Source organism: Felis catus, chromosome C2 (assembly GCF_018350175.1).
Source record: "Felis catus isolate Fca126 chromosome C2, F.catus_Fca126_mat1.0, whole genome shotgun sequence".
NCBI classification, from domain to species: Eukaryota; Metazoa; Chordata; class Mammalia; order Carnivora; family Felidae; genus Felis; species Felis catus.
In genome coordinates, this window is record NC_058376.1 from 12,045,892 (window position 1) to 12,071,794 (window position 25,903).

Genomic DNA, 25,903 nt, shown 5'->3' on the forward strand with positions numbered 1-25,903 from the left:
CTGGAAAGTTCAGAGCAGGGTATAAAGTACGTGGTGATTGATGTAAGGCACTGCTTGACGTCTGACCCTAGAATGCTCCACCATGAGCACAGCAAGGGGCGAGGAATGTTCCCTTGGTCCCTACAGGCCACCGCACACAGAGGGACTTCCGTGCAACCCTAGAGATGCCGGCAGAGCCACAAATCATCTGTGTATTTACCCCCTCTAATGAGAAATAACTCCGAAGGCATTACCCAGTTTTATTAAAAAGTATTTATTATCCTTCACCAACTTATGACAATTATACAAAACTGAAGCACACACACATACATCAACACAGCCATAAAAAGTTTATCCCAAAAGATCACTCTGGAAATCTTTCAAAATATGATAGTTGCTTTAAGAGGACGGAGAAATGGACACTTTCCATCATAAAGTTCCTTTCCTAGGTGATTTCATTAGGTTATTAAGCAGGCTCCAGGCTCTGAGCTGTCAGCACAGAGCCCGATGTGGAGCTCGAACCCACGAACCGGGAGATCATGACCTGAGCTGAAGTCAGATGCCCAACTGACTGAGCCACCCCAGGTGCCCCAATTCTTGTGTATTTTCTATTTCTCCTAGCACCACAGGATCTTGGAGATTACCTAGTCCAATCCCCTTATTTCCTAAATGAAGAAACTGAGGCTCAGAGAGGCTCAGCAAAGTACCTGGGGTCACACAGTGAAATAGCAGAGTCAGACCTCTGAGTCCTCGTTCTTGTACTGTTTGCTACATGATGTTCTAGAACTTCTCTTCCCCTGCCCCCCCCCCCCACCTCCTTCCACAGGCACTGTGGTCACACATAGGACAGTTGGAATCCGTGCACACAGCTCTTCTTAAATTGCTAAGTAGGACCTCCAGGAATTTTATTTCATACCTTATTTCCTCTGAAGACCTTGAAACGATTTTGCATTTGTTCTCTCGCTTTTTTTTTTTTTTTAATCTTGAAATTTGGCACTGCGATTCTATCCCTCTCCCTCAGGCAGATATTTCCTAGTAGTCACCTGCCTGACACTAGAGTTATTTCTGTGTGCGAATGTGTCCTCCTCATTCAAATTGAGGAGAGCTGAATTCTGCGTGTAGGTGACAGAATGTGACATCGGGGAGGAGCCCAAGACCGGGCTCCACTTTCCCCACTTCCAACTCGGAACCTGTGCTTCTGTTTCTTTGTGGGTCCCCTTTCTTTCCTTCTGGTGGCCTTCCCTTCCTGCTTTTTCCCTCCTGGCCCCTCCCTTAAGCCTGCTGGACCCACCACTGCTGACTGTACCTGCTAGGAACCCTGCTGAGTGTCTTCCTTTTCACTCTCCACTCCCACCCTGGCTAATTTCATTAACTTGCAGGGTCTTGGACCACCCAGGAAAGATGCAGGGGACCCTGCTCCTTACTCTGGGAGACAGGATGCAGAACCATTATAAATGCGGGGAAGGAAATGGACAGGACGTTTTACCTTCAAAGTGCATCCCTTGGGACATGTAAACAATACACTGCAGGATAGGAGGGTCCCATGTGGCCGTCCTGGGAATCTGCATAGATGACGTCACCAGGAATCACCCAGCAGACTGCAGTCTCCAGCACCTTCCCTCCGACATCGCTGGCAGGCCCCGGAGGGGCTGGTGACCGTACGCGGAGGGAGAACCTCATCGGTCCTTGTTAATTAACTATCCTTGGGAATCATCTCATTATATAACCATCCCTGATGTCCGCATCTGACTCGGAACTGTCACTTTTGTCAGAAAGAGCGTCTTCAGGCCACGGGCACTCTGCAGAGGGGCTGGCGAAGGGTGGCTGTGTTCCTTCCCCACTGGCTGCCAGAAAGCTTATTTCTGTTTCATCTGAATCCTCTAGGTTGGCTGTCTCTTCTAGAAAAGGTGGTGACGTCGGGGGTACTTCTGAGTCGTCATCGGGGATCCTCACAAACACAGAGTTTAAATTTACATTGAAGGTAATTTTGTCCCCAGACTCCTCGCTGGCGCTGTCATCATCCTCGGAGACGGGGTCCGGTGGCAGCCTCCCTCTCTCCTTGTAGGCCCCACTCTTGCAGCATTCCGACTGCCCGGGGCTGGGCCATGCTGCCATCAGGGGCTCGGTGTCAGCCTCAGGTTCGGATTGATCGGGTTCCTCAGCGTCTGGCTGGTTGCAGTCTTCCAAGGTGGCCGAGGAGGCGGAGGCCGGACCCAGAAGCCTGCCCGTTAGCCCGTGCATAGTATAACCACCTCCGCTTATTGGAGGGGCCACCTCATCATTGCTGTCGCTCTCATCGTCGTAATTATAATCCCACACTTTCTTCTTCCTGTTAACGTGAATCACCTCCACGAAAGCCACTGTTTCCAAGGGTGGCCTCTCGAGAAAGACCCAGGATGACAAGTTATTAAAATTCTTAAAAACAAAAGAGAGAGAGAGAGAGAGAATCAATTCTGAGTGTTTGCTCTTTATTTTTTGACATAATAAAACTCAGTGAGATGAACTGTTCAGTGATGAGGATGAGGATGAGGACAGTGAGGCCAACGGCAACAACAACAACAGCTAACGGTTACACAGTGTTTCCCACCTGCCGGGCACTGGTCTCTGTGCCTCACTCGTGTCATCATTCGTTTCACCCTCACGGCCCTGCCACGAAGCAGGCTTACTATTCTTAGCCCCATTTCACAGATGACAAAAATGAGGCAGAGAGGTTAAGAAACGTGCCCAGGGGGCACGAACACTGAGCGGCGGAGGCTGCCTGCGGCAGAGGCTATGTTCTGGCCTCCACTCCTTCCCGCGGGGCTCCCCTCACCGCTTCCTGCTGCTCAGGGGACTCCGGCCACTTAGATTCTGGATTGCCATCTAAATCTGTCCATGGAGATTCTCCTAGGGCGTGTCAGGGAACCGTGGGTGAGGAGAGACTCTGGAGAGCCCATTGTATCCGGGTCACAGCCCCCTGGACTGGAGGATCTTCGGGATGAAGAGGGGAATCCTAAAAGAGTTGGGAGGGTTAGAGGAATGGCAAGACCGGAGCTCACTCTATTCCAGCTCTCGGAAGAAAGCACCACCAGGACACCAGCCGAGCAGAGAGCTGTGGAGAACACAGGAGAACAAGGCTGAGTCTTGCCCCGTCGGTGGGTCTGTCTCTAGGTTAACTACGGTGGGGCGAACGAGGAGGTGGTCAGGAGACTCCTTTCAGAGACCTGGAATCGTCATCAGCACCATCTTCCTATTTTCCTAAGGCCTACTTGGGCTGCCCACTTGGGCAAACCTGCTCTTCCCCTACTCTACCCAAGCCAGGCGTAGGGACAATTTTTCTGTTGGGTTGTTCGTCTTTTTTCCCCACAGGATTCCTAGGGGCGCTTCAAATCACCTGGATGCTAATTGTTTGCTGATTATTTATGTCACATGTGTTTTCCCCTAGCCCGTGGTTCACCATTTTACTCTCTTTGTGAGGACATTCGATGACAAGAAATTCTCAGTTTTAACGTAAGAAAATGTATCGATGTCGAGCCTCTATGGTGTCTGCTTTTTGCGTCTGAGAGAATCTTCCTTACCCCAAGGTCACATAGAATCTCCTACAGTGCCTTTCATAGGACAACCTTTAATATACCTGGAACTGGTATTTGTGTGTGGTGTGAGGTAAAGTTCCAGTTGCATTTTCTCCCACATAGATACACTTATTGACCCAGCCAATCCTGTCCCCATGGCAATATCTACTCATCATTAAACATATTTCCATACGTGTGGATCTGTTTCTGGGCTCCCTGTTTGACCAAATCTTTGTTAATGTCTCTCAAGAAGCCATTTTCTCCACAAACGACCTGTAACATCCTCTATTAGATTTATTCTTTAATGTTTTAAAAATATTTTTTTATTACTATTGCAATGGTATTTAAAATCAACTATATGATTCCACTTAACTGTACGATTTCAAGTTCAAAACCAGATAAAACTAATCTATGCTGTTAGTAATCAGGATAGTGGTTATCCTCGGTGGGGGTTAGTTACTCGAAGGTGGCAGGAGAGAGACTTCTGGAGAGGCTGATTATATATTCTCTTTCTTGATTTCGGCATGAATTACATGGGTGCATTGAGTTTGTGAAAATTCACAGGGCTTTATACTACGAGTTGTGTACCTACTTAATTTCTTGGAGGTTGAAAAGCAGCTTCATGTTTGTTTTCCGATTATTGCTAGTGTATAAAAACGCAAGCATTTTTTATATTGATTATTTTGTATGTACCAACGTCACTAAGCGTATTAATCCTAATCATTTATCTCTAGATTCATGTCAATTTTTTACTTTGCCAGTTATATCATCTATAAATTGTCACAGTCCCTACCCTTAGTCCTCAGACTTTAAGATCTAGGAGGGCAGAAGTTTTTGTTTGTTTTGTTCTTTTCTATATCCCCAGCACCTAGAACATGTACACACGTGGTAGGTACTCGGTAAATATTTGTTGAATGCAAAAAAAAAAAGAAAAAGAAAAAGAAAACTTTAACATCTGTTCTTGATGAAACACATATACACACAAATACACGAGGCCTAGAGTGTTCTGCTTTGCCATTCCCAGAGTTTTTACTTAAACACAGAGCAACAATTTTTCATGAAGAAGTATGAGAAAGACATAATAACAACACGTCCTCTCAGTACTTGGGGTCAACACAATAACAGGCGTATTTATAATTGGTGTATAATTTGGACGTGCCTTAGGGATGGGAGGAACCCCAGGGAGACCTGGCGGCGGGGGGGGGGGGGGGGGGGGGGGATTAGTAACTATTTTAGGTAAGTCAGGCAGAGAATTTTTCTAGAAGGGAGTAGGTGTGGTAATAAGGACCTTTATATCTCAAGGCTACAGTGAGACATATCGGGGTAGGATTTGTCTAAGACCTCAAGGCCAAAGGAATAAATACTTGGCAGACAGGAAGAGGTGGATTAAGGCAGCGATAAGGCCGCAACTGACGGCTAACATAAAAGACTGAAAGATACGTTTACACGGAAGGATCAAAACTGTCCGTACTTGAAAGGCAGGGATCACAGTGTGGATGAAACCCAATACAGAGTCCTCTACGTCTAAGGCGTCTAAGGCGGGGCCAAATGCGGGCTGGGTTCAAATACCCATTGTAATTAAAATCTCCCCAAGCACACTCACCACCCCCTAAACAGCCCCCAAACCCAACCCGAAGGAGTAAAAACACAAAGAAAAAGAATAGTACAATTTTATCAACTGGGGAGGAATATTTAAGTGTGCAGTTGTTTATAAAAATGAGAAGAAAAAGATGAAATGAGTTTAGAGAAAAATAAGATCTCTCTGAATGGAAACTGATAAAATGAATATAGGAAGACAGCAATGGGAGGGAGAAAATGACAAATGAGGGGCAAATTAATTCTTTTATCTTTTTATAAGATAAATCCAGGGGTGCCTGGGTGGCTCAGACGGTTGAGCATCTGACTTCGGCTCAGGTCATGATATCGCTGGGTTTGTGAGTTCGAGCCCTGCGTCGGGCTCTGTGCTGACAGCTCAGAGCCTGGAGCCTCCTTCAGATTCTGTGTCTCCCTCTCTCTCTGACCCTCCCCCATTCATGCTCTGTCTCTCTCTGTCTCTCAAAAATAAATAAACGTTAAAAAAAAAATTAAAAAAAAGATAAATCCACCTTGTGTATATGTTCCACTGAAGTAATCCAAATTGAAAGATAATCTTTGTAAAATGTTAATGAAACATACCGCATTATTCATAAAGGCCAAAGAATAAAAAGGAAGGAAAGGAAAGGAAAAAGAAGTCAATTCGGATGGCCTACAGCTGGCAAATGATTAAGGGAAAAATAGGACATTAATAACAATGGGATACTATGTGACCATTAAAAGTAACACGTGGGCCAAGTATAAACAGAAAGCATCAAATGTAAATATATACTTATAGGGATGGAAAAGTCACCCAGAGTGATAATGCATCTTAGTGTTTTTAGAAAACGTTTTTTTTTCCTTCTGTGAAAATAGTTAAGAATATAATAAAAATTCTTAAGTTATAAAATAAAGATAGAAATTAAAAAAAAAAAGACTACATACCAAAACTTTGGGGAAATCATTTCTTAAGCATATATAACCAACCCGTTTCAGTATTAATATGGTGCTTATGAAGACAGCTGCTATTAAAAACATAATAATTATTCCTCCTATTTTGGCGGATTCTGATGACTCTGTTGATGAAAAATGAAATGACTTTATTTCAAAATAAATTCAATAAATTATCACAGGTGAGTGGAATAAGGTATCAAAGAACAACAAACATGGGAACAACTATTGTTACAGACAAAAGAGTGAAAGTAATCCAAGCATACATATTCTTAAATGATGAAAATGGCAGATTTATTTTTAAAAGTGAAATTTCTTCCAGTTTATAATGATGTTTTATGACTGCCCCATGCAATACAGTAGCCATCAGCCATATGTGACTACTTAAATTTAAATTTAAATCATCAAAATCGAAAAAAAACCTGTTTCTCATTCATACTGGCCATATCTCAAAGGCTCAACAGCCACCTGTTAATACGGTTAAAAAGAAAACTCAAGGCCCAAAAAGGAGTCATTTTATGCCTGGCCCACATCACCAAACTGTAATCTTCACTGGTCATTCTGGAATCTCCAACTCAGCACCAGGAGGTAATCCACCTAACATAATAAGATCCTTTTGTCCCTCAAAGGGAGGTGACCTCACCTGAAAATAATCCCATTTTTGGTCTGACTTCCTTGTTCGGCCTTTAAAAGCATTTCTCTTTCTGCAGCCCTTTGGAGCTCCTTTATACTTGCTAGATGGGATGCTGCTCAACGCACAAACCGTTCAATAAAGCTAATTAGATCTTCAAAAGGGACTCGAAAGTTTGTGATTGAACAGTAGACATCACGGGCAGAAAGAAGTGGAAGAGGGGAGTTTGTCTGAGAAAAACAACTGGGTTATTCTGAGGCTGGACTTTGGCCACCCCAGGGCTCTACAGAGACCACTTTGTCCTACTGAGCGCCCCTCAAGCTTCTTGCCAAAATCCCTTTTGGAGAATTGCAACCTCCTGACTGCAAGTAGCTTTTTAAATTTTGTTTTTCTGTCTCTCTATTGCAATGTAAGTTCCACGTGGTCAGGAAGTGTTTTTATTTGTTTTGTTCACTGCTGTTTCCCCAGCATCTATCTACAAGAGAATCCAGCAGACAGTGGGGCCCCAATAAATATTTGTCAAATGGACGGGCACAGCTTTCCCTCAGGGCCTTAGCAAAAGATCCAACCAGTTAATCTGGGACTTGACCAAAGGGGAGACATTTCTCTCAATCTGTGGACTAAACTCCCCCCATACGAGTGATGCCCTAAGCTAGTGGTATTCACCACTGAGTCTGAGGAAGTTAACACTGGGCTGTTTAGGGGGTGGTGAGTGTGCTTGGGGAGATTTTATGGGTATTGTACCCATAACACTGGTTCCAGGTTGTCTTCGTTTGTTTGTAAGATCGTTGTCTAATAATAACAATATAAATATAGTAACAACAATAAGAAAAATAAAATAATAATAATAAAAATCTGGCCTTTGCCCCTGGTTCTTGGCACAGACCATTAAAAACCCTTGGAATTTCCTGCGCGACAGGAGTGTCTTTGGGGGACCATACCTGAGTTTATGCTAATGAACCAAGGCAGGGTGCTGGATAGCTCCAGGAAGGGGGCTGGTCACCAGAAAAACTAACCTGGTGTTTAGAGAGTGGAACGGCTGGCCCCTGATTTTTGGGGATGGGGGAGGGCTGGGGATGGGAGTTCAATCACTAGTGGATGACGATTTCATCAATCATGCCTACATAATAAAACCCAGTATAAACTCTTGGACGGCAAGGCTTGGGGAGATTCGGGGTCAGGGAACACACGGACGTATTGGGAGGGTGGTGCACCCTGACTCCATGGGGACAGAAGCTCCTGCACTCGGGACCCTTCCAGACTCTGTGCCTCTGCATCTGGCCGTTCATTGTATTCTTATGATAAAACAGTAATCCTGGGGCACCTGGGTGGCTCAGCCAGTTAAGTGTCAGACTGGCTCAGGCCATGATCTCATGGCTCGTGATTTCGAGCCCCACCTTGGGCTGTCTGCTGTTAGTGTGGAGCCTGCTTGGGATTCTCCCTCTCTCTCTGCCCCTCCCTTGCTCACGCTCTGTCTTTCTGTCTCTCTCTCAAAAATAAACATTAAAAAAAAAAAAAAGTAATCCTAAGTATAGTGCTTCCGGAGTCCCATGAGTCCTGGTGAGTTATTAATCTGAAGGGGGAGTGTGGGACCCTCTGAATTTGTAGAGTGCACAGAAGTTTGGACGGCCAGACTTGCAGCTGGTACCCGAAGAGGGGGCAGTCTTGAGTCTGAGCCCCTTAACCTGTGGGGCCTGCTAACTCCAGAGAGTGTCAGAAAGGAATCGAATCACTGGACACCCGGCTGGTGTTGGAGAATTGGTATTAGGGCATACGTATGTAGATTTGTTTGGGGATCCCATTTTCCTAAGAGCTACAGGCATAAGGAATTTATAGGCAAGTTCAGGTTTGCCCATATTTGACTGACCCTACACTAATGATTCAAGCTAATGCCTTTTTCCTTTAAAGGGACTTGAAAGGAGCTACTTTTTCCTTTAAAATCGCTCCGGGCGTCGTTGGACCCTGCGGAACACGGGAGAGTCAAATCACACTGAGCATCTCCAAGCACTAGGCGCCAGGCCTGTGTCCACTGAATCCCCAAGGAAGCCATACCATTGCGGTTGCTTTCTTCTGTCCCACCTGATCTTGTCTGAACTCTGGTAAGTCAGACCATTAAAGAAACTCTCGTCGGGGTTGGGAAATTCAGAAAGGCGAAGGTGGAGACTTTCACTTTTGGCAAAACAATTAGGGGCCTCGTTACTTCCCAAGCAAATAATCAGCAACGAACGTCCCTAAGCCTGACTGTTCTCACTGCAGATTTCTCCACTCAGAGGAAGGTTCGGGGACTAGGCTGTTTCCTGTTCTGATGCCTTCGCAACAGGACTTTTTAGTCTTCATGAGGGACTATGTCATACGCACTGGTGAGCTTCCCTTCCATCTACAAGCTATAGCGAACTTTCCTGCAAGCTGGCCACGTCCGTGGGCCACACCCAGCTCCACAATTTGACCCTCTGATACCTGTGCGTGCAATTGGTCCCGGTAACCCTGCCTCCTCCAGCAGCTAGCTTGAATAATGGCCAACCCAAGGGCACTCAGAACTGAATTCGATCCCGACTCCCTGAGCTAAACTAAAAGCATTGCCACTTCAGAGGATCTGACTATAAAGACAGATACCTGATTGTCCCTCTGCTATGGCAACTTAAAAGTGACTTCACCGCATAGTAGAGACTGACCAACAGAAAGCATCTCTGTGATGGGCTTTTCGTGGAAGGAATACCTTCAGGGCTCCACGACTTTCAGATTCTTTTCATTAACCAGGTTTTCCCTCGGAGTGAAAGCAGAACATGAGTTTTCAAACACTTATACCTGTTTCCTGTCCAGGTTGAAGGAAGGTACATTTGACTGGAGATCTATTTATTGCTCCCATATCTTTAGACTTAAAATAGACAGATACACAGTAGTTTGTGTTTGGAATCAGCTTGTCGATGACATAAGTGACATTTCCAATGATGTTTCCATTTAGCTTGGGGTGATGCTGTAAAAAAGAAGCAAAAAAATCAGGAAGGCTTTGAGTGAGAATTTCATTTGCAGGCAGGCCCTTCAAGCCTCCTTGGGGATTTGTCCTCAGATCTTAAATGGGGATAGAAAGATCTCAGGCTTGAAAAGAAAAAGTATTTTTAAGTCATTTGGGGCCAGCAATTTAGCACAAAACTAGATGCACATTTTTAAACCATGAAATCTAGTCTAGCAACTGCACTTTATAACGAGTAGAAAAAGGTTCAACGAGGAATAAAAGTTTCCATGATGTTTGGGCACCTGGGTGGCTCAGTTGGTTAAAGGGTTGAGAGATCCACACTGAGCATCGAGTCTCCTGGAGATTCTCTCTCTCTCTCTCTCTCCCTCTGCCCCTCTCTCCCACTTGTGCTCTCTCTCTCAGGCAAATAAAATGAAAAAAAGAAAAAAAATGTTTCCATGATGTCATTTTTACAAGATTATTTTGTCATGCATTAAGATAATCTTGCAAAACTAAGAACATAAAAAAATGAGATATCTTTTTTCATTAATGATATGTGTCTACTCTTCAGGAAGTGCCTTTGTACATATTAACGAATGTGATTATGAAAACAGTCCACAGAGTTGCAACGATCTCCATTCTCCAGATGAGGAAACTACCACTCAGAGTGGTTAAGTAACTTTCCAAGGCCACACAGCATGGCTGTGGCAGAACTGTGGCTGATGTCTAATTCCTCATCTTCTCCCTTTAGACACCTTGCCCCTTCTGTTCCTAGGTAGTTCTGTTCCATTTGGGAATTAGAGAGATGATATGAAGTTTCTTTCAAGAAAAACAACTTCGGGGCACCTGGGTGGCTCAGTCGGTTGAGTGTCCGACTTCAGCTCAGGTCACAATCTCGCAGTTTGTGAGTTCGAGCCCCGCGTCGGGCTCCGTGCTGACAGCTCAGGGCCTGGAGCCCTGCTTTGGATTCTGTATCTCCCTCCCCTCAGCTTTTCCCCTGCTCACACTCTGTCTCTCTCTCAAAATAAATAAAGATTAAAAAAAAATTAAAAAAAAAAAAGAAAAACAACTTCTGCGTGAAGTTTTATGGTTTTCAAAATACTAACAGTTCTACGAATCAGGATGTTCCAGCAGTTCATATACGGCCTTCTGTAATAACGTTTTTCTGCAAATTTCTATTTGGAAGGAGGAAGAATTGAAAGAAAGAAAGAAAGAAAGAAAGAAAGAAAGAAAGAAAGCAAGCGAGCTCTAACAAACTAAACTCTCATGCAGTGCCAATAAGCAGTGAAGAAGAAAAAGGGGGCAGAAGTAGAAACAGTGTCACGGAGGGAGGGCTCTTGCCTCCAGGAGAAATAGCCAAAAGTAGCTGAGAATCAGACTATCTGGGTTTCACACCTGGTGTTGCCATTGTGTGATCTTGATGAAGTCTGCCATACTTACTTCCTGTTTCACCAGGCAAACAGAAGCTCCCCTGAGTATTTTGCCCCCCGCCCCCGCACTCGCCTTGGATGCACAGTCCCTGCTCTGCACCAAGGTCAATCCCTTCTTGTGCTTATGAGATTCCATCCCTCCTCACTTCCTCAAGCACATGGTCCAGCAATCCCTTTGGAACATCCCATCTGCATATGAACATGCTGTAACTTCTTCCATTTTCTTTTTCTTTATTTTATTTTGAGAGAGAGAGAGAGAGAGAGAGAGAGAGAGAGAGAGAGAGAGGATCTTAAGCAGGCTCCACACCCAGCATGCGGCCCAATACGGGGTTCGAACTCACGACTGTGAGATCATGATCTGAGCTGAAATCAAGAGTTGAATCACCCAGACACCCCATAAGTTCTTCCATTTTAAAATGTCCCTCTTATGGGGCACCTGGGTGACTCAGTTGGTGAAATGTCTGACTCTTGATTTTTTTGGTTCGGGCCATGATCTCATGGTTCATGTTCCAGCCCCGACTCAGGCTTTGTGTGCTGATAGTGCAGAGCCTACTTGGGATTCTCCCTTTCCCCTGCTCTCTGCCCCTCCCTCATTCTCTCTCTCTCTCTCTCTCTCTCTCTCAAAATAAATAAACTTAAAAATAAAATAAAATAAAATAAAATAAAATTCCTCTCTCTTGACCACAGCTTCCCATAGCTACCACAGAGTATCTCTCCTCTTTACAGAAAAACTCCTTAGAAGAATTAGTTCTCCTCACTGTCTCTAATTTCTCTCTTCCTTCTCTTTCTGGAATCCGTTCTTACCAGGTCTCACCCCATCACTCCACTGAAATCACTCTTATCAAGGTCACCAGGACTTCCATGTTGCTAAATCCAATACCCAATCCATAGTCCTCATCTAACGTGTCCCATTTATAGCATTTGATTCAGTAGATCACTTTCTCCTTCTGGAACTTTCTTCTCTCAGCTACCAAGACATCATTTTCACCTAGTTGTTCTCCTACCATGCTGGTTGCTCCTTCCCAGTCTCTCTCTCTCTCTTTTTTAAGGTTTTATATTTAAGTAACCTCCACACCCAACGTGGGGCTTGAACTCACAACAACCCCTAGATCAAGAGTTGCACACTGTACTGACTGAGCCAGCCAGGCACCCCTCTAGTCTCTTTTGCTGGTTCCTCATTTGCCAGATCTCTCTATTTTGGGCTTCTGGGGCTCTGACTTTGGACGTCCTCTTTCCTCTCTGCATATCCACTTCCAGGTGATCTCACCTTGTCTCAAGGTATCAATACGCACCAAGAAGCCAACGACTCCCCGGGACGTCTCTCCAGCGAGGAGCTCTCCCCTGAACTCCAGACTCAGAGCATCCAACTCCTGCTCACTATATCCTCCTGGATGCCTTATTGGCACCTCAAACTTAATATATCCAGATCCAAGCTACTGATACCCAATTATCCACCTCCTCCATCCGTAATCTTCCCCATTTAAATTTTTTTTTATTTTTGAGACTGAAAGAGAGAAAGAGAGAGAGAGAGAGAGAGAGAGTGAATGGGGGAGGAGCAGGGGGAGAGGGAGTCGAAGTTGGACGCTCAACCGAGACACCCAGGTGCCCCTGTAATCTTCCCCATTTTAATTAATGGAAACTCCATCCATCCAGACGCTCTTGTCTCTTTCTTCACCCCATGGCACATCCAACCCATCCAAAAATACTGTCAGCTCCACTTGCAAGATATATGCAGAATTTAACCACTTCTCATTACTGCCAAGTGGTCCAAGCCACCACCATCTGTCACCTGGATTACACCAGTAGTCTCTTCTTTTTTTCTTGGTCTAATTTAATCTAAAGATTACTTTTCTTGGGGCGCCTGGGTGGCTCAGTCGGTTGGGCGGCCGACTTCGGCTCAGGTCATGATCTCACGGTCCGTGAGTTCGAGCCCCGCGTCGGGCTCTGTGCTGACAATTCAGAGCCCGGAGCCTGCTTCGGATTCTGGGTCTCCCTCTCTCTCTGCCCCTCCCCCGTTCATGCTCTGTCTCTCTCGGTCTCAAAAATCAATAAACGTTAAAAAAATAAATAAATAAAGATTACTTTTCTTTAATGAAGAAGATGCTTATTAACCGTCATTTTCCTCTCATGGTGTTGTCAATATCCTAATACCCATAGCTTTCTTATTTTAAAAATAATAATCTCAAACAGAGTTAGTAGCTCACGGGTTGAATATCAAGGAGATGTGACTGGTTTATGATATTTAAAGAAGCTTCGTACAGTCTCTGAGCTACATAAGCTGATTTTTTCCCTCTGTTATTTCCATTTTGTTTTGATTAGGGCATTGATTATATCCAGGTAGATATTACAGCGAAAATTGTAATTTGCCATTTCCTACTAAGCAATTACCATCTCCACAGCCTCTTAACTGGTCTCCCCACTTCCACCTTTGGCTCCTGTGGTTTATTCTCAATACACCAGCCAGGATGCCCTGTTAAAGCCTCCGGACCTCCAGCAGCTTCATGATACTTCAAAGCCTCAGACCCACAAAGCCCAACAAGATTGGGCCCCACTGCCTCCCTGATCTCACCTCCTTCTAGTCTCCTGTCCCGGTTACTCCATTCCAGCTCCCTGCCCTGATTCTCAAATCCACTGGGTCCACTCCAGCCTCAGGACCTCTGCTTCCTGTGCCCTCTGCCTGACATGCCCCTGCCCCTGGTGACTTGTGGGCTGGTACTTGCAAGGCTTTCTCATCGGCAAAGGGCTATGCACATGTCAGCTGCTGTTCTGGGAGGGCCCACTTCCACTCATCCCAGCACCCTAGTGTGCTGAAATTAGCCTGTTCTCTTTGTCCACACCACATTCCTTTCCTGTGTGCCCCTCGATGTTGCGCATGTGGCCTCTTCTTTGAAAGAAGACCACACTGCTAGGCTAAGTCAACATATTTCCACAATGAATGAACTATAGAGACTTCTTTGCTTAAAGTCAGACCCCGCGGATTCAGACCCTTTAGGCTCCGTTGCTCAAATCATTACAAATGTCTTTTTCCTTGTTTTGTTTTGTTTTTTAAGAAGACGGTCAAATATATTCACTGCCAGCTCAGAACTGTTTTAGCCACTTACCTTCTTAACAATCTTCCCTGACTGTTCTTCGATGACGAGCGGTAAGTAATACTGTAAGAGCTCGCCATTTAGTATCTTGGGAATGACTGGTGGAAATTTCACTATTACGTTGATGTGGTTGGTAGAGCCAACAATATCAAAGTCGGGTGGTTCCAAAGACACTGTGGAGAAAACAAAACCAGAAACAGACCCCAGTGATGTCAGCCAATGACTGCATCGCAGCAATGCTCCCGTGGCTGTAATACAACCTGACCTCTTGACAACTATCTTCTCTCTAACCTACGGTCTTAGGTGAGGCATGGGTTGTATTCTTTTTTTTTTTTTTTTTATTGGTGAAAAACTGAGACGAAAAGCGATGTGATTTGCTTACTATTACCACAAGAAACGGAAGGTTCCAGGATGGAAGTCAGTCCTTTCGGAATTTTCAGCCTGTATTCTAAACAAAATGACTTCTTATCGTATCACAGTAACAATGATACCCAACCATTGCAGAAATATCAGAAAATACAGTAGGCAAGTGTCCCTGAATGTGGTTAATCGTGTTTTGTCTATATCGTATCAGTGTAAATATATACACACACGTATATAAACTGAACTAGTGCATACACACACACACACACACACACACACACATCTCATCTAAAATTAAATCATTCTTACCTATAGCTTTGCATGGTATATATTTCACTTAACTCAATTCACAAACATATCCACGCATATTTGTCTACATCAAGGGGTGGAAAATGGCCTGTGGGCTAGAGTTTTGCACAGCCTGCCAGTTCAGAAAGGTTTTTATATTTTAAAGGGTTGTGGGGTGCCTGGGTGGCTTCATTGGTTAAGGCTAACTCTTGATTTTGGCTCAGGTCATGATCTCATGAGCCATGAGTTTGGGAGCCCCAGCATTGGGCTCCATGCTGACGGTGTGGAGCCTACTGGGGATTCTCTCTCTCCCCCTTTCTCTCTTCCCATCAGCTGCTTGCTCTCTCTCTCCCTCTCTCTCTCAAAATAAATAAATAAATAAATAAATAAATAAATAAATAAATAAACTTACAAAATAATAAAAGGGTTGTAAAACAACTGAAGAAGGACAGGTGATATGGTGTATGATATGTGGCCCATAAAGTCTAAAGTATTTCTTTTCTGGCCTTTACAGAAAGTTGGCTGACCCTGGATCTTCATCGTTAACTTTTTAGGGGTGACTCTATTCCACTAAGCGTCTGGCTGCACTATAATTTAACTGATCTGTTGCTTTGATTAATTTTTTTTAACGTTTATTGATTTTTGAGACAGACAGAGACAGAGCATGAATGGGGGAGGGTCAGAGAGAGGGAGACACAGAATCTGAAACAGGCTCCAGGCTCTGAGCTGTCAGCACAGAGCCCGATGCGGGGCTCGAACCCACGGACCGCGAGCTCATGACCTGAGCCGAAGTCGGCCGCTTAACCGACTGAGCCACCCAGGCGCCCCGATCTGTTGCTTTGAATATTTAGATTGTCTCTACATTTTCTGAATAGACCCACTGTGTCAATGAGCATTCTTAGAGCTAAATCATTACATTTGTCCACAATTATTTCTGTAGGACAAACCATTAAAGAGGAATTCTGGATGAGAGCAGGGACACGGCAAGATTTGAATACATCTTGCTGCAGATTTTCAGATGTTCAAAGTACACTCTCCGCATTTCCCCTAAGCCTGGGTATTTACATGTGTTTGACATTTACCATTTTGAGTCTTGACGAATGACGTCTCATCCTTACTGTAATGTACTTTCTGTAATCGTCTGAGCGCCACGATCTATAAGTTGTGCTTTCTTTTCTTTTCTGGACGCACACATAAACATACACACACACAAACCCAGGGAATCTTGTCTGCGACAGTGGGATTCGGTCATTGTCACTTTGCTAAGCACGAATGTGTGAACGCACATCCACACAGCCTTTAACAGGGAGCTGAAACCAAATCTTTCTCTTGGAAACAGGTTGCAAATGAGGACCTCGAAGAAGAGCTGGAGTCTGGCCGAGGGCCACCAGCAGCCACCCTGGAGCTGTTTAACACAAGTGCCACAGGGAGCTGCGTCCAGTCATAGGGAAAGAAAGACAGGCAGACCCACTCTCGGGCTCCGGTCTCCGAGTGCCCTGGGTGCACATGTGTTTTGGGAACTAACATAGATAAGAACTATTGGCTTATGATCTGGGGGAGGGGGTACCGTATTAAGGAAAACATTGGCCCAAAGAGTTGGGACAGCTCAGATGCAGGCCTTCTGGACCTCCCGACCTACTTCCTGTCAGGTTGTGACAGGAAATGAACCGGAACAAACCAACCATTGCTGCCGGAACGCCTGCCTTAGACAGGCAGTGAGGAATCACCGGCAAAGGACAGATTATCGTCCCACTTCTTGGATAAGAAAACCAAGGCTCCGAGAAGCAAACACTTCACAGGTCCAGAGCCGCGAAGGGGCAAGGCCAGCTGGTAAACATAGCCCTGAGTTTCAGATACCTCTGCAGACCTGCCTATGTCACGGGAAAGCAAATAATGATGATCTTGATGATGATGATGAAAGTGATAAGCAGAGATGAACTCACCGTGTGTTGCCAGGAAGAAATCGCTGATACAGCTGACCAGCATTGTGTTTCCCCTGAATCCATCAACTCTGGGGATGTATGTCTCTGGCAGGACTTCCCACACGTCGGTTAGGTCGCAAAATGATGCTGTGATATTTGAACAGTGCTCCACGATCTTCATATCGTCTGGTTTACTTTGAAAGGAACAGACATGAGAAAAGGCAAACTTTAGTATTTATGTGACGGAGATTCCGTTAACTGCATGCCTCACTTCCTCATTTCTTTACGTCTCTGCTCAAGCATCACCGTATCAGGTCGCCTGTCCTAACGACCTTATTTAAAATGCAACACCTTGGAAGATGCCTGGGTAGTTCAGTCGGTTAAGTGTCCGCCTTCCCCTCAGGTCATGATCTCCCGGGTTCGTGGGTTCGAGCCCTGCGTCAGGCTCTGTGCTGACAGCTCAGAGCCTGGAGCCTGCTTCAGACTCTGTGTCTTCCTCTCCCTCTGCCCCTCCCCTGCTTGTACTCGGTCTTTCTCCCTCTCTCTCTGTAACATAAACATTAAAAAAATTAAAATAAAAAAAATATCTATATAAAAAATAAAATGGAACACCTAGGGGCGCCTGGGTGGCTCAGTCAGTTGAGTATCTGACTCTTGGTTTCAGCTCAGGTAATGATCTCACAGTTCATGAGTTCAAGCCCCACATCAGGCTCTGCACTGACAGCATGGAGACTGCTTGGGATTCTCTCTCTCTCTCTCTCTCTCTCTCTCTCTCTCTCTGTTTTTCCCCTGCTTGTGCCACTCGCTCTCTCAAAATAAATAAATAAGCTTAAAAAAAAAAAAAAAAAGGAACACCTTACCCCATCATGTCCACCCCCTCTCTCGCTTGTCTTCATGTCCCTGCATTCCTTTACCATCACCTGCCACATTATATCTTTATTTGTTTTTTTGGTATTTCTGTCTACTTTCCGAATGTCTGCTCTAGGCTCCAGGAGACCAAGGGCTTTGGTTCACGGTTGGTCCCCTGGCCATGTAGTCGGTGCTCAGTAAATATTTGCTGGGTGAATAAATGAGCAAACATTACACTTTCATGACAGAAGTCCCAGATCTCTCTGCCCCTACAAGACCATCAGGAGTGTCCTCCCTGAGATACATTTCTCTCTCCAGCTGAAGATCACATGGTCCAGGCCTAAATCAGCCTGTTCTATAGGGACAACACAGATGTCTGATTTCTTGAGCCTCAGAAACGTAAGTAGGTGATACACGTGACCACCTAACGCAGAGAGAAACTAAGACTTTGGCAGGCACCGGAGAAACTCACAAGAGGCCTTCCATGGGCCAGTCAGTGGTAGTAACAGCTGTTAGCCAGGTAAACAGCAAACAAAAGAACGCAGCTACTAGATCAAAGTGACAACTTATAAGGGTGATGTCAGACGTCGGAAAAAGAGAGCCATAGAAGGCTCCCTCCATTATGACATTAATCTCTGCGGCAACCTATAAGTAGGATACTGAGCTCAGAGAAGCCGAGCTCTGTGCCTGAAGGTCACGGCTGATTAGTGATTAAGCCAGACCGTGGACCTGGTCTGGGCCAGGCAGCTCTCTGATGTGCCACCGCCCCCCCCCCCCCCCCGCCCCCACCGAGTAAAGAAAAGTGAACACGACATCGATATGGTCACCAGATCTTTGGACTCCTGTCCTCAGAAAACAGTGCTTTTAAACATTCAGACTTACTGAGTCAGAGAAATAATTATAAAAACCATACGCCGTAATTATTGTGCGTCTGAGGCTTTGACCTGGTAGAAATGGTTATAAATACAAGTTTTGTTAGAAGTGGTTTTGGAATATGACATTATTCAGCTTAATTAAAAATGGACTTGTGTCTTGTCTTTGGACTTTTAAAGCTCTGAATACAAGCCAGAGAGAGAAGGAGGAGAGAGAGGCTTTATCACAAGTAAGATGACGACTCTTCCCCACCCCCCAATTAGTAGAAAGATAAGACCTTTAGCAAGAAGAAAATTAAGCGTCAAACCAACCTCATGACTGTGTACCATAACGTATAGTGAGTTGGTGCAATCGAATGGTTTTTTAATTCCCATGACAAGATAAGCCGGAAGCTGCGAAATGTCACCTTTAAAGTACAAGATTCGTCTGACAAATCTAAAGGAAACAGGAGGAAAAAAAAAAAAAAAAGAGAAAGAAACGCTGAATGTGGAACTCAAGGTATAGCATGGCTCCTATCCCGTCTGTTCCTTGGGATTTGGAGCCCACACTCCCAGCACAGAAGCCCCAGGGGCCTTGGAACCACAGGACGGAAATGGTTCTGGTGGACATGAAAAATGAAGTCATATAACTAATTGATGAACAACACATTGTTAGGGCAGGCAAGCTTAGGATGCAGGAACTCGGCACTGTGTAAACAGAATTTCGGCTCACGCTTAATTATCATGGACTCTCAGTGGCCCGCTGAATCAAAATGATCTGTTATCCTGTCCTGGGCCACCTCATTCTCTCAACTCCACTCCACCTCTTTCTGGAGTCCCCTAAGCAGCTCGCTCAGCCCTCTGCCTGCCTTCCCTCCACTGAATCTCCCACCGCACTTGTCCCCCAGTCATGGAAGGAAGGGACAGAGAAATGTATGCCTAGACTGGCCCTTTCCAGGCATTGAATCCGGGCAGCAATGCTGAAGCGGGTGCTGTTAAGAGACTCATTCTACAAACTGTAAGGTTGAGAGTTGGGTTATACAATATTATGCAGCTGGCAAGAGGCAGCAGTAAATGAGACTGAAGCTATACCTGTCGGGCACCTGGGTGGCTCAGTCGGGTTAAGTGTCCAACTTTGGCTCAGGTCAAGATCTCACAGTGTGTGAATTCGAGCCCCATATCGGGCTCTCTGCTGTCAGTACCTGCTTTGGATCCTCTCTCCCCCTCCCCCGCTCTCCCATCCCCACTCCTGCTTGTTCTCGCTCTCTCTCAAAAATAAATAAAAACATTAAAAAAAAAAAAAGCTATAGTTGTCAAATCCTGTTTAAATGCAAGTCTTTTTTTTTTTTTTTTTCCAAATTCACTTTTTATGATTCTTGAAGCTTCCAGTAGTTAGGACCTAGGGCCTTTGCTTCTTGACTTCGAACTCTTCGTCCTCTGTGCTCATCACAAGGTTGGATATATAGTTAATGCACAGTGAGATTATGGGGGCGGATTTCTATATGTAGGCAAGGTGTTTAGTTCAGAAAAATTATTTTGCTTTACCTGGCACCAGATAACAGATGTAAGAATGCAAATTAAAGGGAAATTATGGGGGCACCTGGGTGGCGCAGTCGGTTAAGCATCCGACTTCAGCTCAGGTCAAGATCTCGCGGTCCATGAGTTCGAGCCCCGCGTCGGGCTCTGGGCTGATGGCTCAGAGCCTGGAGCCTGCTTCTGATTCTGTGTCTCCCTCTCTCTCTGCCCCTCCCCCGTTCATGCTCTGTCTCTCTCTGTCTCAAAAATAAATAAATGTGAAAAAAAAAATTAAAAAAAAAAAAATAAAGGGAAATTATGTCCGGGTTGTTTTTTGTTTGGCATAGTCTGTCTCCTCAATCTTCGGTGAAGGGGCTTTAAGTTGAAAATTCCTTTAAAAATGTTTTTAAAGATTTTATTAAAGATTTTATTCTTAAGTAATCTACACACCCAACATGGAGCTCGAACTCACAACCCTGAGATCCAGAATCACACGCTCTGCCGACTGAGCCAGCCAGGCACCCCTGAAAATTCTTTTAAGGAGTTTTAAAATGATCTCTGGTGTGGGGCACGTGGGTGGCTCAGTCGGTTACCGGTCTGACTCTTGATGTCGGCTCAGGTTGTGACCTTGCAGGTCACGGTCCCCTGGGTGGTGATCTCGCGGTTCGTGGGTTTGAGCCCTGAGTGGGGTTCTGTGCTGACAGGGTGGAGTCTGCTTGGGATTCTCTTTCTCTTCCTCTCTTTCTGCCCCTCCCCTGCTCACAGGCACTCTCTCTTCCACTGAACGTAAATAAACAAACATTAAAAAAAATAAATAAAATGATCTCTGGTGTTAATTTCTTATAAGAGTTTTGAGAGACAAATGAGAAAATGTGGCTACTGTTGGCTCCTTTGACAGAAAAGGAGAGTATTTGAGAAAATCTGGGAAAAAGGATTCAGACAAAAATGGGCAACAGATCTGGGATCAGAAATCAAGTTCCCCGCATTTTAGACTTCTGAATGGTCACCCCAATCCTCTGTCCCTTACACGAAATTTAGCCAAGCCAAGAAAATCTCTTACCAGGCCATGCCGATACCACACCAACCATGAGGCCGATATACACTAGGAAGAAGAAACAAATATCAGACCAGCAAAAATACTCTCTCCAGGCTCAATTTGTAATTATTGCTCTGGGTCTGGCATTCTTTTGTACACATGGCTTAATTAACGTTGGATTGCGACATCCATGTGTTAAGAAAAAAAATGCTCCAGTAAAGGGTTCTTAGAAGGTCACTGTTTGTATCAGCAGCACATGGCCCAAGGCTTTCAACCCAAGTGAACCCAAAATAAGCTCTGTTTGGGAGCTGATGCTAATACCAGGGCTGGTTGGTTGAGAGAATGTCCCGAGAAGCATTTACCTGCCTGGAAAAAGTCTCAGAATATGAATACACAGGCATGTTGTTGGTTAAGAAACGTTAAAGGTAAAGGTGTTTGCCAAGGGTGGTGTAGGAGGTGTAGGAAGAAAACTGATGGGATTTGGGGGCCCTCATTTGTTTTCGGGATGACACAGTGACTTGGGAGGGGAGGGGTTGCAGGCATTTTTAGGACGCGGAGGCCAAGGAGGTTACACGCCCCCCGTGCCTAGGCGGTCTGTTCAGGGGAGAAGTATACCGCCCATGGAGCTATGGAACAGACGACACGGTGATAGTGAAATACAATCAAAAGAAAGGTAGAGAAAAAGTGGACCAGGACGACAGAGAGAGAAAAAAAAATCAATGATAGATACACGGAAGCCAAAGTTCAGGAATGACTTCTCAGTCTGGTGACATGGTTAGGAGATAAGGGGTTTGGCCTCCTCCTAAGTATGGGAGTCGAGTGATAAACTCCTCCCTGGATTAGAATGAGGGTATTAAGAGAAATTGCTCTTCAGTTGCTCACGAGGATATTCTCCATCACTGTGGAGCCTGAAGTCATTCTTATTTAGTTGTTTGTTTTCCTAAAATTAATAGTAGGGCAGGTGCTCCTACTGAATCCAGACCATCAATCGGCACAGGCTTCCTATCTACGTTCCATTTGGCTCTTGGCACCGGATGGGCTGATACTGGGCCCCTCATCAGGGAAAGCCGTTTGCTACCCCCAGCAGGGCTCCGGGTGGTGGGGTGACTGCTGGCTTGGTCCTAGGAGCACTGGGACAAAAGTGACGCTTACCCACGGGATACAAATCATGGGGTCTAATCCAGGAAGTATTCTGGCTCCAAAGCATCTTTGGTATCAAGTCTTTTCTTTACTTTCACATCTGAAAGGAAATAGATATCAGGTGATCCAAATGCTGAAGTGTTTACTTAAATTACAAAAGATAAAAAAGGACAAAGACAGGACAATGTGGGAGGAACAGGAAATTTCCTGTTCCGGGCTTCCTCTGCCTTCCCAGGAGCTGGACCTGGGACCAGTTCCCTATCTAGCTCTGGGAGAAGTTTTAAATTTAATTTTTGAATAGGCGACAGAGTTACTCGCTTCCAAAAATACACAAAAGCAAAGAGCAAAAGGTCTTGATTCCTTCAGAAAACTACTTCTATTAATTTTTTGGTGAGTCCTTCACAACATCTTTATGTATAAGCAAAACCAAATATATATTATTTCTCCTTCTTGTTTAAAAATGTTTTATTTTTGAGAGAGAGAGAAGAGGGAGAAACAGAGCGTGCACGGGAGGGAGGGGCGGTGGGGGGGGGGGGAGGCAGAGAGAGAGGGAGACAGAGTCTGAGGCAGGCTCCAGGCTCTGAGATGTCAGACAGAGAGAGCTAGCGGGGAGAGGGGCAGAGAGAGAAGGAGAGAGAACCCCAAGCAGGTTCCATGCTGTCAGCATGAAGCCTGATGGGGGGCTCAAACTCACAAACAGTTGAGATCACGACCTGAGCCAAAACCAAGAGTCGGATGCCTAACTGACTGAGCCACCCAGGCGCCCCTAGGTGTTCCATTTTATTTTATTTTATTTTAAATTTTTTAATGTTTACTTTTGAGAGAGAGAGAAAGACGGAGTGCAAGCAGGGGAGGGGCAGAGGGAGAGGAAGACACAGAATCCCAAGTTCACGCATTAGTTTCATGCATTCGTTTCTGAGTTGTCTGTTTTCAGATTAAAAAAATTTTTTTTTCTTTTTAATTTTATTTTTGGGACAGAGAGAGACAGAGCATGAACGGGGGACGGGCAGAGAGAGAGGGAGACACAGAATCGGAAACAGGCTCCAGGCTCCGAGCCATCAGCCCAGAGCCTGACGCGGGGCTCGAACTCACGGACCACGAGATCGTGACCTGGCTGAAGTCGGACGCTTAACCGACTGCGCCACCCAGGCGCCCCTGTTTTCAGATTTAAAGGTATTTTGTTTCTTGGCATCCGCATTGTGAGTCCTAGTTACCTTCTCTGCCTCAGGGCTTTTGTCTCCATCCAAGCAACTGCGCCCCATAGGTTCTGGGTGTCCTGTCCTCCCAACACTTGTAGCAGGCATCAAGCCCCCGCGCTGAAACTGGAAAAGGGCCACAGGGCGGCAGACCTGAGTTCAAGCTCAAAACATGAAAAAGTCCTCTCGACTATGAGGTAACAGGTCCCATCCGGGTATTCTACAGGAATCGGAGCGATTCCAAGTCAAAGATGCCTTCCCTGCTGCAGACTCCCCCACCCATGAGCTATCTAGGCTCCTCTGCTTACAACCTGTCCCACAAGACTGCACCCATTTAGAGTGTTTACAGGGATCTTTGAGACACATGACGTCATCTCCCACCATTACTCCCCGAAGGAGGGCCTGCAGAGCTGTGGATACTCCCTAGAAGCTGGCCGCAGCTAGAGTGTAGAATGTCACAGGGGGGTGGGGGGGGGATGGGACTCCCTTACACTTGAACATCTGCCCTGCGGCTTCTCAACCCTCTGTCTTTGCCTGGCGGTAGGTCTTCACCTTTGTTCTACATCTGTGGAACATTCGGGTTTATTCAATGGCTGACACACACACACACACACACAATTACACAGTTAGAAGTCCTCACCCCCTGTGGGCCAGGGGATGTCGCCTCCCCTTTATTCCTGATGACCCATACTCTACTTCCAACCCCATGACTAGTAGCTAGATTTCCTGCTTGCTTGGAAAATCTCATTTCCTGTCTTGGCATCCTGTCTGGGGTTGTTAATGAGGTGCCTTAAACCTCTCCCTGACTACAAATCAGCTTTCTAGAGCAAAGCTGTTGCCATTAGGAAGGGCTTGCTTTGCTCTTACCCCATCTCTGTGCCCAGGTCCTACACGAAACAGGGTCAACCCTCGGTTTACTGCTCTCCAATGGCTGCCTTGAAATTCTTAATAATTGTAGCGTTGAACTTATGTTTTGGTAGTGAAGTCTGATGGGCCATTGGACACATGGTGAGTTTGTAGTCTCAGCTCACGCTTGGTCTCACCCCCCACCCCCCCGCCGCCTCTGGATGCTGGACACCATTGATGCCCTTCGTGTGGGGTGGCAGCTGGGTCACATTGTTGGAAAGTCCCATGTTGCACTGACGCCCTCCTGGTGTGTAAGCAGAGAAGGGGCCAGGCAGAGTGGAATTTACTCCTGCGCCAGACTGGCAGGGCCCTGCTTTGCCCAGGGCGGGGGGGGGGTCGACTAGCTGGAGTGGGGGCGGTAAGCATCTAGGTCAGCCTTGATCAGGTACCTAGCATGTCCAGGGGCAGAGGTTTAAAGACCTTTGGGCATTGCCAGTGAGCTATGGGTTGAGACAGCAGGTCCTTGGGAAGGAGAGATTCAGGGCTGGACTTCCCCAGAGCTCACCCCAGGCTGGAGTGCAGGGCGGGTAGCAGAGAGCGATCCTGGCATCCTTCAGGCCCAAGTGCATGTGGGCCCAGAGTCGCAAGGGGCAGAGTGGCATCGGGCACCTGCAAGGGAGCCTCACTGGCCCTGACGGTAACCCAGGGAATGCTTCTTGGGCTGTGTGCCTGGGGGGGGGGGACCTCTCTTCTCCTTGCCACCCTCCCTCGTCTGGCTTGAGTTTGCTTCTCCTGGCTAGTTCGAGGTACCCTCTCAAAATGTGCTTGAGATGCCAATTGTGTAATTCGGTGACTCCCCACATGAACTAAATGCGCTTACGTTTGCATTTAGATCTGTGCGTTTGCACTGTATAAAGCAGAAAGGTTGAAGCTCCTGCTGATAATTTCAAATTTTATTTATTTTTTTTACTCAGGACGACATTTATTTTTTATTTATTTATTTTTTTAAACTTTTTTTTTTTCAACGTTTATTTCTTTTTGGGACAGAGAGAGACAGAGCATGAACCGGGGAGGGGCAGAGAGAGAGGGAGACACAGAATCGGAAACAGGCTCCAGGCTCCGAGCCATCAGCCCAGAGCCTGACGCGGGGCTCGAACTCCCGGACCGCGAGATCGTGACCTGGCTGAAGTCGGACGCTTAACCGACTGCGCCACGCAGGCGTCCCTCAGGACGACATTTAAATGGCAAATACCAAAGTGACCAGTGGAGAGACAGAGAAGGTGGAAGAAAAGAAAAAGCTCTGTATTTTAATGCCTTCAGTGATGACTTCTTGCTTTTTAAACACGTGGGCCCTGCCTTTTTATTTTGCTCTGGCCCCTGCAAATTCTGTGGCCAGCCCCGTCTGTAGCTCACTGTCACCTAACAAGGCATCAAGCAAGCGTCGCAGGTTGAATTCAAGGCTGTCATCAGCCTTTCTAGGTTTCCCTGGAAATCACTGTCCCCTGCAAGCCAGCTCTGGGTGCAGCTGGCCCAGAGCAACCCTTGCCTCTGGCACGTCAACAAACACTGCTGATGTCCAGGGCCCCTTCTCTGAATTCCAGCTCCTCCTAGGCAGAGACAGACAGACAGACAGCTCTCACGGAACTTGCTGCCTCAGTCTCCTGGGGGAGAACATAACGGTCTTTTCTTCTATCCGGCCTGACGCCTGGTATATCATTGGTCGTCAGGGAGTCATGAATGA

The 25,903-nt window shown here is 45.9% G+C and overlaps 1 protein-coding gene across 5 annotated transcripts in view; it reads right to left on the reverse strand.

Annotated features, from left to right (window-relative positions):
* Positions 1–233: 233 nt before the first annotated feature.
* Positions 234–25,903, reverse strand: part of IFNAR2 (interferon alpha and beta receptor subunit 2) — a 31,073-nt gene continuing 5,403 nt past the window's right edge. Inside the window, exons 2-10 of one of the 5 annotated variants that reach the window (XM_023260081.2) lie at positions 23,335–23,442; positions 22,133–22,220; positions 21,005–21,046; positions 18,763–18,886; positions 16,751–16,923; positions 14,169–14,329; positions 9,490–9,658; positions 6,048–6,178; positions 234–2,394 (exon numbers count right to left, since the gene is read on the reverse strand). In XM_023260081.2, the coding sequence (XP_023115849.2) occupies positions 1,690–2,394; positions 6,048–6,178; positions 9,490–9,658; positions 14,169–14,329; positions 16,751–16,923; positions 18,763–18,886; positions 21,005–21,046; positions 22,133–22,187 (1,560 nt within the window). In that variant the 5' untranslated portion in view covers positions 22,188–22,220; positions 23,335–23,442 and the 3' untranslated portion in view covers positions 234–1,689. 5 annotated transcript variants of the gene reach the window in all.